The sequence below is a fragment of the Grampus griseus genome (assembly GCF_964374135.1).
Source record: "Grampus griseus genome assembly, chromosome: 6".
Taxonomy (NCBI): Eukaryota; Metazoa; Chordata; class Mammalia; order Artiodactyla; family Delphinidae; genus Grampus; species Grampus griseus.
Window position 1 is genome coordinate 1,773,859 of NC_139000.1, and position 12,051 is coordinate 1,785,909.

At 61.9% G+C, this 12,051-nt stretch overlaps 1 protein-coding gene across 3 annotated transcripts in view; it reads right to left on the bottom strand.

Annotated features, from left to right (window-relative positions):
* The window catches only part of KCNT1 (potassium sodium-activated channel subfamily T member 1), a gene marked incomplete at its 5' end in the record, with an annotated part of 70,577 nt that overhangs the window by 53,289 nt on the left and 5,237 nt on the right, over window positions 1-12,051 (bottom strand). For all 3 annotated transcript variants that reach the window (XM_082657384.1, XM_082657383.1, XM_082657387.1), the window contains one exon: window positions 6,284-6,442. In XM_082657384.1, the coding sequence (XP_082513510.1) occupies window positions 6,284-6,442 (159 nt within the window). The remainder of the gene's footprint in view (window positions 1-6,283; window positions 6,443-12,051) is intronic.

Genomic DNA, 12,051 nt, shown 5'->3' on the forward strand with positions numbered 1-12,051 from the left:
TCGGGGTGTAAGGAATCTGAAAGCAAGGCAGAGCTTAACCCCATGAAAGGTTACCAGCCATCTCTTTTTTAAAAATTTTTTTAATTAATTAACTTATTTTAGTTTTGGCTGCGTTAGGTCTTTGCTGCGTACAGGCTTTCTTTAATTGCGGCGAGCGGGGTCTACTCTTCCTTGCAGTGTGTGGGCTTCTAGTTGCGGTGGCTTCTCTTGTTGCAGAGCACCGGCTCTGGGCGCAAGGGCTTCAGTAGTTATGGCACGCAGGCTCAGTAGCTATGGCTCATGGGCTCTAGGGCGCAGGCTCAGTAGCTGTGGTGCACGGGCTTAGTTGCTCCACGGCACGTGGGATCTTCCCGGACCAGGGCTCAAACCCGTGTCCTCTGCCTCGGCAGGTGGATTCTCAACCACTGCGCCACCAGGGAAGCCCCGGCCATCTCTTTTGTAGCGTCCACCTTGTTTCCCCAAGCCTGCTGTGGATGGAATGTGTGTGTCTCCCCAAACTCACATTGAAGCCCCAACCCCCAGTGTGATGGTGTTTGAAGGTGGGGCCTTAGGAGGTGATTAAAGTTAGATGAGATCCCGAGAGTGGGGCCCTAAGATGGGATTAGTGCCCTTATGAGAGCACGTGCTCTCTGTGTCTCTGCCTGTGTCTCCCGTGAGGACACGGTGAGAAGGAGTCTGTACACCAGGAAGAGGTCCCACCAGCCCCCCCGCCCACCCCTGGCTGGTATCTGATCTCAGACTTCCAGCCTCAGAACTGTGAGAATTAAGTGTCTGCTGGTGAAGCCCCTAGGCTGGGGTGTTTGTCACAGAGCTCGAGCTGCCTGAGACCCAGCCTGGACACTCTCACCTCCCATTTTCACTCCAAGTGGATGAAGCCGAATGACACGTGCACAGAATTTTCAACGGCAAATGGCACATCGTGGGAAGCATATCAGGAGTGAAGGGAACCGCAATGTGAAACAGAAACCGAGCGTGCTTTCCGTGACACTGGAGGATGCTGGCCACCCTCTCGCTGGATGTCTGTGTTCTGCTTTGCACTAATCGGGAGAGATTTAATTTTGATTCGTGCGCACAAGTCCCCGGGATGCAGGCTTAGAGGCAAAGAGGTGCACTGAGATGTCCAACACCAGGGGCCGGGATGGGGACCCGGCTCCCAGGGACGCCCAATTCGCCATCTCAGGGTCTCCCGCAGTATCCTCGGGATGTGGGCAAGGGGAGCCAGGGCCCCTTCTCATCACAGAACTGCTAACACCTTGACTGGTCTACCCCTAATCCTGGGTCACTGAGAGTGTGGCTGTCTTCCAGGTGCAGACTCAGGTCCAGGAGCCCCGCCGACCTGCCTTGGTGTCCACGGGCTGGTGTGGAGGCGACCACACCGCTGCTCACACGTGTGTGCGCCCCTCCATCACCCACACCCTCCCCGTCCTGTTTGTTCTCATTCCTTCATCCTCCATCTTCTCGCTGTCTATCCTGCCTGCTCCTGGCCTCCCAGGACCGGGGGTGACCCAAGCCCCCACACGCCCACCCAGAGGGAAGGACACAGAATGGAGGAAGGCGCGGCCTGCCCCTGGGAGCACCGGCCACTCTCTGCGGGGGGGCCCCAGGTGACCATGGGGAGAACTAGACCTGGCCCAGTCCTACAGTGGTGTGGCAGAGATGCAGGCAAATGAGCCCCAGGCCCGGAAAGTGCTAGAAAGATCGATATAAATCTTACCCCCTTGGGACACAGCACACAGAATCGGCCAGGACCTGAGCCTTTCCTTGGTCTAATCATGCAGACAGAGGAGAATGCGTCCCCAAGAGACACAGGGACACTGAGAGAGCCGCCTGGCGGCGTCCGGGTCAGCTCCCAGTGTCCATGCACCCAGCGCGCTCGCCACTGTTCTGTCTATGGTTTAAAGTCAGAAACTGCAGAGACGGAGGCAGACGGGAGAAGGCAGAAGGCACGCAGCTGCGGAGGACGTGGGCAGATCCCAGGAGGAGGTGAAGGACCCTGGGCTCAGGTGGGAGGGAGCTGAGGTGAGCACAAGCGTTTCAGGCCTGGGCTACGGAGGAAGCTGGGAGTGTTGGGGGCCCACTGGAGAGGCTGGTGTGAGGGCAGGCAGCCGTCCAGGGCGCAGAAGCAGCCGCCCCAGGGGTGACCAACTTACGCAGGGAGGGGGTCCGGGAGGACCCCCGGGCCTTGGGCCTGAACACCCAGGTGGCTGCTCTGGGTGGGGAGGGGCTGTGGGGGGAGGTGTGGCATCTGGCTTTAGACCCACACTCCGGGGTGCTGGACAACATGTCCCCCGCACCCCAGCACCATCCAGTCCTAGTCTGCATGGAGCTGAAGGTGGCAGGGGACCCCCAACCTGCCTGGGCCCCACCAGCCTGCGCCACCACCATTTCCCAGGTGGGCCATGTCCTCCAAGGCCTTCAGGTCTGTGACGGACAAAGGCCCCTGGCCAGGATGGGGCCGGCATCCCACCTTTGCCCCATCCTGACTGCGGCTAAGCGGAAGCCAGGCCCTGGGAATTTAAAGGTAAAACCAGGGGCTTGAACTCAGCCCCCGCGCAGGGAGAACCCAGGGGACCCCGGGGGGCTGGGCCTGCTCCAAAGGCACCTCTCTGAGCCCTGCCTGCCCCTCCCAGAGCCCAGCCCAGGGGTCAGAGGGTCCAGCCCTGGGGGCCATGGCTGCCAACAGTGGCTCCTGCAGGGCGGGGCAGGGGTCTGTCCTCAGGGCGCTGCCCGCAGCGCAGGCCTGCCTCCCCACTTCTCGGCTTGCTGGGTGAAACAACACGGGGTGCCGCTCACTCCCACAGCAGCAGCCAGGCTCCATCCTCTGCTGCTGGGAGCTCAGGGAAACACAGAACAGGGCCCTTCTGGGCAGCGCTCTAACCCTGGAGGCCTGGCCTCCTCACCTCCCTGCAGCCGCGCTGCCCCGGAGCCCCCAGAGGGGCGCACACACCTCCCCACCCCCCCACCCCGTCCCCCACTAGATGCCTGGGGGCGGGGGGGCACGGACCCTGACGTCACCTCCTGCTGTGGGCTGGGGTCCTGGACAGACAGGCAGCTGGGGAAAGCAGCTGGTCCCAGCACGCGGGCCAGGAGAACACCTGGCCGGGCCTTCTCACCTGTGGCTCTGCCCACCCCAGCCTTTGGCTGGTTCTAACCCTCGTGGGAGACGAGCCTGTGGTGGGACAGCCCGTGTCCCCCGCACCGCAGTGCAGAGAGGGTGTGAGGTGTGGCGGCTGGCTGGAGCCTCGTGTCCATGTTACAGACCAGGAAAGGAAGCAACACTTACAACGACCAAAGCCCCGTCTGCAAAGCCCTTTCCCGCTCCCCTCACAGCCGCCTCTTCCAGGCCAGGCCACCAGCAGCCCTCTGCAGGAGGCGGAGCGGGCGTGGGGGCTCACCGCCCAGCCAGGCCTGCAGCCCCTGAGCCCCACAGGGGGCCCTCAGAGCCCCAGGTCCATCCCCCAGGACCAGGTACACCAGGCGCACTGGAGGGTCCGCTGCGGATGGGGAGGGGCCTCCTGGAGCTGCCCCTTGGCTCCTGGGGCGAAGGGGCAGTGAGCTGACCCGGGACAGGGTAGGGAGCCCCGAGCCCCAGGCCTTGGAGGGTCCAGGTCTAGGGCTTCTGCCTAGAGCCCTGCTCCCCAGGAGCCCTGAGACCCGGCCACAGGCAGTGATGAGGGTCCCCTAGGACCCTGGCTTCCCCCTGAAGGTGGGCCAGTCCTGGCTCTGCCTGCCTCCTCGCTAGCCCCCTGCAAAAGGCTGGCCAGCAGTCTCCTTCGCTCACGCGGGCTGAGCCCCCCTCCCCCCAAGGCCACGGTGTGTGAGGCTGTGGTGACTCATGGCTGTGGCTTTATTCCCCTGGAGAACAGGAAGCCCACAGCCCTGGCCGCCTACCCACAGCCTGCCAGGAGTCGGGCAGCAGCGCCCCCGCTCACCCCACAGAGGCTGCCCTGGGGCGCGTGAGCGGGGCTGGAAAGGAGCCCAGGCAGCAGGGACCCGGGAGCGCGCGCGGGAGGGCAAGCACAGCTCTTCTCCCCGAACCCACGACGCCCCCCGTCTGCAGTGCCGATTCGCCCAGGCCACCGGCCCTTCCCCCTGCAGCCCCAGGACCCCGGCCCCGGCCCAGCCCCGGGTTCTGCGGGACTGTCCCTGGGGCACACGGAAGCACGGGGTGAGTGCACACGGCCCTGCTGGGGGGGCAGCCTGGCCTCCTTGGCCTCCAGCCTCTCGGGCCCTCCGGCTGCCCCACAGCCTCTCAGCCCCAGTGCCTGCTCCCTTCCCTCACCCGATGTACAGACACATCCTTACCACCTCTCCATGGTGCAGCGCAGGGTCTCCACGCCTGCCCGGGGGCCACAGGGGCCTGTCCTCTGGAGGACTCCCCCTACCCCCCCCCCACACATACACACACACAGCCCGTCTCTGAACACCATGGGCACACAGCACAAAGTCCCTGGGCCCAGCACACAGGAGACTTTCCCCCTGAAAACAAGGCCGAGGAGAACAGAGACTGGGGGGTTGCCAGGAGCTGCAGGGCAGTGACTGCTCACGGGTACGAGGTTTCCGTCTGGGGTGACGGAATGCTCTGGAACTACATAGTGGTGATGATGTATATGTGCCAAATGTCACTTCATACTTTAGGTTTTTTTACCTATATTTTTACCTAAATTACCTATATTTTACCACAATAACCCCCCCCCCCCCCCGCCAAGCCACAGGGTCCAGAGCACGGTGGAGGATTCAGTGCCAGCTTCCCACTTCCCAGGGGACAGGGACAGTTCCCTCCAGGCAGACACACGCCACCCTTGGCTGACGGCAAGGACCTGCCATCCACTCCTAAAATCTAAGGGATGCGTCACTGCAGTTACATCAGCTGCAGTCACTGGCGTTTCTGGAGCATCTGGAGGCCCCGGGCCCACTCGGGGAGGTGGATGCTGTTTCCTGCCCGCCTATGAAAGAACCTCTGGGGCTGCTGTTATCGAGAATTAATCAAGTCCCAGCGGAGCAGGCTGGTGCTTCCTGGTGCTGACTCAGGAAGGTGCTGAGCTCACGTCTGGCTTAGAGAAGTGCTCAGCCTTGCCCTCCTCTGCCGCTGCCCACCCAGATAGCTAAGCGAACTCTTCACCTGGGCGTGTGTTTTCGGGTGGGTTTACCTATTACCACAGTACTCAGTCCAACAAAATAAAACTACACGGCCTTCATGTGCCCCTCTGCTGGGTTTGGTTCTATGTGGGTGAAGCCCTTGGCTTCCATCTCTCCTCCTGATTCCACCTGGAGAATGCAACTGAATGCTATGGGAGGTCTGGAAGGATATTCTGCTTCCGGCAGGCAGAATGGATTTTAAACTCACTTTCCACAAGTCTCGCACACAGTCCTCACATACTGGCCTCCTCCACAAGCACGATTTCTTTCCCAGCTGCAGCCGCAGCAGCGGATTATTCTGAGAGCCTGATCTGTGCCCTGACGGATTTCAACCTCATGGACTTCATGTGTTAACTTGAATAATTGCATTGTTGGGACAACTGCAGATTCACGAGCCCAGTTCAGGGCTTGGTGGGGAAGGAGACCCGCAGATACCGGGGCCCCTCCCCCAACACACTGCAAGGGAAGTGGTTCTGGTCCGAAGTCCCACAGGCTCCAGCGTGAGGCCCTGCACGCATAAAGAACTTCCCCCGAGGCTGACGGAGCTATGGTGCTGGGTGTTTACTGAGACAGCTATTTGGGGAAAGGGCAGAGAAAAGCAACATTCCTCCCAGCTTCCTGCCAGCCTCCTCAGCACATGAATTATTTCCAAGGGCTCATTTTGCGGGTCCTTTGCCGAAAGACTCAAGTTCATTTTGCTTTGTGCCCCCCAGGAGAATCCGAGGTGAGGGCACGTTGTCATCCCTGGTAAGTGACCACAACATGAGCTCCCTTAATTAATAATAAATGACCACAGCCAGCGTCTGGAGGACGCCAGCCCTCAGCCAGCCTGCGGGGCTTCGCCACGTGGCGCTTCCGGCCCTGGCTCGTGCCCAAAATCAGCAGAGCTGCCAGCGGGACTGGGGGCCTGTGGGCAGAGCCGGCGAGGCTGGCCCGGGGATTGGTCTCTGGGACTCCCCAGCACAGAGTCTCCCGTCCCATCGTCCAGGCTCCTCCCGGGAAAATGCTTCCCACCCTCCCCACCCCCCAACTTCTCCGGCTCCCGGAAACCCGGGAAAGTTGAAGGGCGCGGGCCCCAGGCAGCGCGGGCGCAGCGGCGGCCTTCAGCACCACGGACAACTCCGCGCGCCGACCCCCGCCCTACCTGTCGTCGTTCTGGAAGAACTGGTCGCCCAGCAGCAGGTCCCGGAAGCGGTACCGCGGTGGCAAGGGCACGAGCTCCGAGTCCAGGTCGCTCATCTTGAGGCTGGCGGTGTCCAGGAGCGCGCCGTCCCCGCGGCCGCCGTCCCCGGCGCCGGGCTGCCTGCGGGCACACGCCAGCGCCCCCTCAGCCTGCGCCCGCGCTCGCCGCGCAGGGCGGCCCCCGGCCAGCACAGCCCCCACCGGCCCCGCCGCCCCCGGGCCCCCCACCCCCGGCCCGCGCGCCCCGCCCCCCCACGCGCCTGGCCGCGCAGCACAGCCCCGCCGCTGCGCCCACAGCTGCTGCCGGGCTGCGCGGCCCACTCGGAACAAAGCACCTCCAGGGCGTTGGGGAGGTCCACCACTGCCGATGGCAGGGGCAGGCGCTCACACCACCCCCGATGCCGCGGGGGCCGTGGAAGCCCTCCCGGCTCCCCCCACGCAGACTTTGCCAAAGCCGGCTGCTCAGCCTTCCTCAGGGCCCAGGACACCTAGCTCCCCCTCAAAGACCCCCTTCCAGACCCTCAGGCTGCTGGGCTCGGGGGAAGTGACCAGGAAGCTTAAGAAGAGGCCCTCACCTGTGGCCTCCCTGGGGCCGAGCAGCTCAGCTCGGATCAGAGCCTGCGAGGGGGTGTCAGCAGGGGAGGGCGGGATCCCTCTGAGCCCCTAGCTGTCCCTTTGCCCAGTGTCACCAGGATTCTGAGGCCACAGAGACCCCTGTCCCAATCACCTGGCAGTGGTAGAGCAGGGGTCACACCCGGTAACCGGGAGGGTCCCTGGCGGTCTGCAGCCTCCTGGGGCACCGACACTCGTCTTCCGGGGCTCCTTCCCCTTTCCTGCCCCCATCCCCACACCCAGGTGAGCTCTGGCTGCAGTTACCCTCACACAGCGAGGCTCCCAGTTTCCAGCGTCCAGGGCAGCAGCCCCTAGGGCCCTCTGGACATCACAACAGGCCCCCTCTGCCCTCCAAGTCAGAGGCTCACTAGCTACCCCCGGAGCCCCGCCACAACACAGTGGTGCCGGATGCAGCAGGGCAGCTGCACGTCGTAACTAGTTAACTAGCAGGGATTCTCAGAGGCCCCGGCCACCAGCGCAAGTGGGAGTCAGGTCAGACCCCGGGGACCCCCGGCCCTCTGGCAACCACCTGACCTTCCAGGTTGAGTCCAGCCCAAGGCCACACCTAGGTGCTGCCCCTCAGCGCCCAGTGGGACACTGGTGGGGAGGCAGGAGTTATAATATCTCCCCGCAGCCTCTGCCCGCTGGGCTGAGCCCTCACTCTTCTAAGAGCCAAGACCCCGGGGTCGGGGGAGCAGCACATCAGCTGTGACCCTTTAGTGGTGGACCTGGGAATGGCCTCCTGGGCCCCTTCTCAGTCACCACAGGAGGCAGGGCAGATGAGTTGGGGCGGGGGGGAGGTGGGTTCTCCCCACTGTCAAGCCCGTCCCCCCAAGGGACAGGAGGAGGACGGAGGAGCCCAGCTCAGCCTCTGGGCAGGTGCAGGGGTCTGCTGACCACACTCACTCCCACGCTGAAAAACCACGGGCAGGCTGTACGAGAGGCTGGGAGGCCAGGGCCACTCACCTGGAGCACGAGGTCCACGCGGCCGGGTGGGCACTATGGACCCCTCCTCGCCCTCCCCAACCTGGGAAGGGCAGGCACATTCCCTGGGCCCCCACCGAGGGCCTGGCCCATGCCTCCCGACCCCCTGGATGAGCAGCAGGCATCAGCCCCCCATCCCACGGCCAGCGGGAGCTGCTCAACGACCGTCCCAGGCCAAGGCTGCGAGAGACCACGTGGGCCCAACACGCCTGCGTGCCGTCCTCCCGGGTCCCGGGGTCAACCCCGAGGATCTGGCAGCATTCGAGAAATAACATTTCCTTAATTGCATCAGCGTGGCTGCATGTTTTTCCTTAGTCACAAGCTGGTGGGGCCGTGGGTAGGGGCACGCAGGCGGGGGAACCACACGGGCCGAGGTTGGGGGCTGCGTCTTCTTGCTTTTGCCCCTTTCTTGCCAAAAGCCCCTTTCAATGGCAGAACCCCAAGAGGCTGCAGCTCCCCGGGCGTGGCTGCCTCTGACCCCCTCCCCACTCGGACCTGCTTTGGGTTTTCTCTCCTGGCCTCAAGGCCCGGACACGGCAGGGCCCGTGGAAGCGCTCGGAACCCAGGGCCGCTGTTTGCTGCAGGGGGACACAGCGGGGGTAGGAAGTGCACGAGGAGTCAGAAGGCCAGGCCCCTGCCCCCACGCTGTGGCCTGGGGAGGATGAGGGGGGACGCTGCCCTTCTTCCCTGACGGTGCTGCTGGGACACCGGACACTGGAGTGAGCACAGGGTGCAGAGCAGATGCCCCACAGGCCTCCTGGCATCCTGCCTCGTTGCACCAGCGGAGCCGAAAGCCCACATGAACCTGAGTGTTTGTTGTGCTGGCCGAGAACCAGGGCCCCAGGTCTCCTGGAACGGTGCCGCTTGCAGGAGGGAGGGGGCGGGCTGAGGCCTCTCTCCAGGCCCAAAGGCTTGTGTCGCTGAGAGCTCTCGGGCATGCGGGAGTGTGGGGGGTCCCATCCGCCTCGGAGCTGAGATGGTCCAGGTGGGGCGAAAGCAAGGCCCCACCTCGACCTCCTCGTCTCTCCTTCCCACTCCCTCTTCCCTGCGGGCCCAGAGGGGCCGGGAGGAAGTCTGGGACCCCCAAACCACGCCCATTATCCTTTCTGTTCTGTGTGCTGGCCACGTGGAAGAACGGCCGATTTCTATGAGAACTCAGTGCTTCGGTGGCATAAAGAAGGCGTCCGTCTCCCCGGCCCTAGCTTGCCCTCAGGACAAGCACGGAACTTCATCTGTGCGACCCACCAACCCCCTGCCGAGCCAGGGCAGAGCAGTCCCCTCCAAGGCGAGGCCTTGGGGACTCAGGGCCCGTCGGCGTAAACCCGCAGGCCCGGGGAGCCACCAAGGGTCCCGATGGCTGAGCGGGCTCGGTCCTGCCCCATGAGTCCATGCTGGCTGGCCCCATGAGAGTCACTTCACTCCCTGAGCCTCAGTTCCCTCATCTGTACATGAACGTCCTGACGCCGTCTGCCTTTAGCGGGTGACTGTGAAGATGTAAGGAGACAGCAAGGTTGAGGTGTGCAGCGTGGTATCCAGCACACGGGTGCGTACTCCACGTCAGCTTTTAATCTGGGGCTGGTGAGCTAGCAGTTTGGCCAAATTCCAGTGGACGAAGGGTCTGGCCCCAGGCGTCAGGTTCCTGGGATGGCCAGCTCCCCATCACGGTCTCCCCAGTTTGGCCGGAGGCCCCTCTGGGGGGCTTAGACTCGGGATGCCCACCTACGGGATCCAACAAGGGAGGCTAAGGAGGAGAAAGGAAACCAACACCTGGCACACATGGCGGGAAGTCATCTCCCAGTTTGGTGCACCTGTGCTCGCACGCCCTGACCCTCCGGGCTCAGGGGAGGGAGAGCCAGGGCCCCAGCACCCAGCGCCAGCCGTGTGCCAGGCACTGTGAATGCAGCATGTGGCACAGAATCCTCAGAACCCCGCGTGCAGCCGGGACTCCCCGTCCCTCTGACGGGAGGTGAGGACCTCTGGGCTCACACAGCCCAGGAAGAGGCCCACAAAGTGGGGCGTGGGGAAGCCAGGTACACCTGATATGGGGCCGTCCTGTTTACCAGCAGCTGCACTGCCTACAGGCGGCCAAGGGGAACCCCTCTGAGGGCCAGGACTCCTGCTTCCCTTCCCTCCCAAATCCGCCCCCTTGGTGGTCAAGGAGTCAAGCACAGCTGAGGAGGGTAAAGTGGTCAAAAACCTGCTTCTCCGGCCAAAGGCCCCAGGCCCCAGTAGTCGCACAAGTTCCGCCACCTCAGTCCATCCATTCCAAAGCTCAGAAACAGAAGCGACTTTGCTCATTCTCCTAATCCCATCACCCAAGTCAGGTGCAGACAACGCCAATGTATACGTGAGACAATCTCCCTTAATACTCTAGGTGCAAAAATCCTAAGGAAACTGTTACTAAATGGAATGCAGTGCATAACGACACTGCGCCGGCGATACCAGAGAGGATTTATCTGAAAAAGCGCAGTATACTTCACCATGCAAAGAAGCTAAAGGAGGGCTTCCCTGGTGGCGCAGTGGATAAGGATCCGCCTGCCAATGCAGGGCACACGGGTTCGATCCCTGGTCCGGGAAGATCCCACGTGCCGTGGAGCAACTAAGCCCATGAGCCTCAGCTACTGAGACTGTGCTCTAGAGCTCGCGAGCCACAACTACTGAAGCCCGTGTGCCTAAAGCCCATGTTCCGCAACAAGAGAAGCCACCGCAATGAGAAGCCCGCGCACCGCAATGAAGAGTAGCCCCCGCTCGCCGCAACTAGAGAAAGCCCGCACACAGCAACGAAGACTCAATGCAGCCAAAACTAAATAAATAAAGTTATTTAAAAAAAAGAAATTAAAGGAGAAAATCCATATGATCTTGTGAGTAGATGCAGAAAAAAGATTTGTTAAGACCCCCAAACCCATTAATACATTAGATATAGGAGGAGATGTTCCTAATTTGATTAACAACAACCAAAAAAAATCCAGGCAATGGTGGAATCCTGGAGGCATTCCCGCTCCAGTTGGGAACACAAGAGTCTGCCCACCACGATGGGCGTCCTCGGCTCCCACTGAGACGAAGCAAAGAGTAAGAGAAGGAAGAGATGGGGCTCTCACTGTCTGCAGCAGGCATCACCGTTTGCCAGGAAAACCCAAGAAAATCAGTTGAAACCTATTAGAACAAATGAGAGCATCTAACGGGGTCACACAAACCCAAGGCAGGAGCGACAAGGCAGCATCACGGGAGGGAGGGCCTGCTCACGGCAGCCGTGCGAACTCAGGAACCGGGGCCCCACTTGCCACCGGCCTCCAGGACCACTCAGAGCAACGGCCCACCGCTCTCCGGCGCTCTCACCGACAGCAGGAGGGGGTCGTGCTCCCAGAGCTCAGCAACCCTCCTCCAGGGGAAGAGGCAAAGCGGATGAGCTCCCGCCAATGCACACACGCATCTTCTCAGAACCTGTTTCCGAGATTCACACTGAAGGATAAATATGCGAGACCTGCCAGGACAGGTGTAAGAGGAAACAGAGAAGGGACGGGCCTTGCCAGCTGTCAGGGCTAATTTACACCTCCAGCAACGGGATCTCTAGGGCTTGGTACGAGAGAGAACACAGAGCAAGGGAATTCAGGAGAGAAAGGAGGCCTCGGGAGGGACATCAGTAAGTCAGTGCTGCTGTTGGAATGAGAGCAGCCCAACCCATCCTCAGGGCCTCTCACGGGATGCTCACAACATCCTGTGTGGTGGGAATGGCGTCCCCCCAGTTTGCTGACGGGGAAACAGATGCCACAGAACTGAAGTAACTCAGCTACCTGGGCAGGGCCAGTGCCGGAGCTCAGGTACTCTCAGTGACTACGCCATCCGGCCGCGGGCCTTCCGTCAGCTAAAGAAAGACCCCAGCTCACAGCCCCCAAACGAGGAGGAGCCTGGAAGAGAATGCAGGGCAAAGATGCGTGGGGTCCAGAAGCTTCTTGTTCAGCAGGACAGACGTATCAATGCTTCCACGTGGGAACAAGACGCTTTTATTTAAAGACACGCTGATGAAAGGGAAGAACAGTGAGAGAAATCAGGTCGGTGCAAGGATGCCTGCAAGTCATGCAGGAAAGACAGACAGGCAGGAGGAGGCAAAGGACGAACGAACAGCAGCTCAAAGAA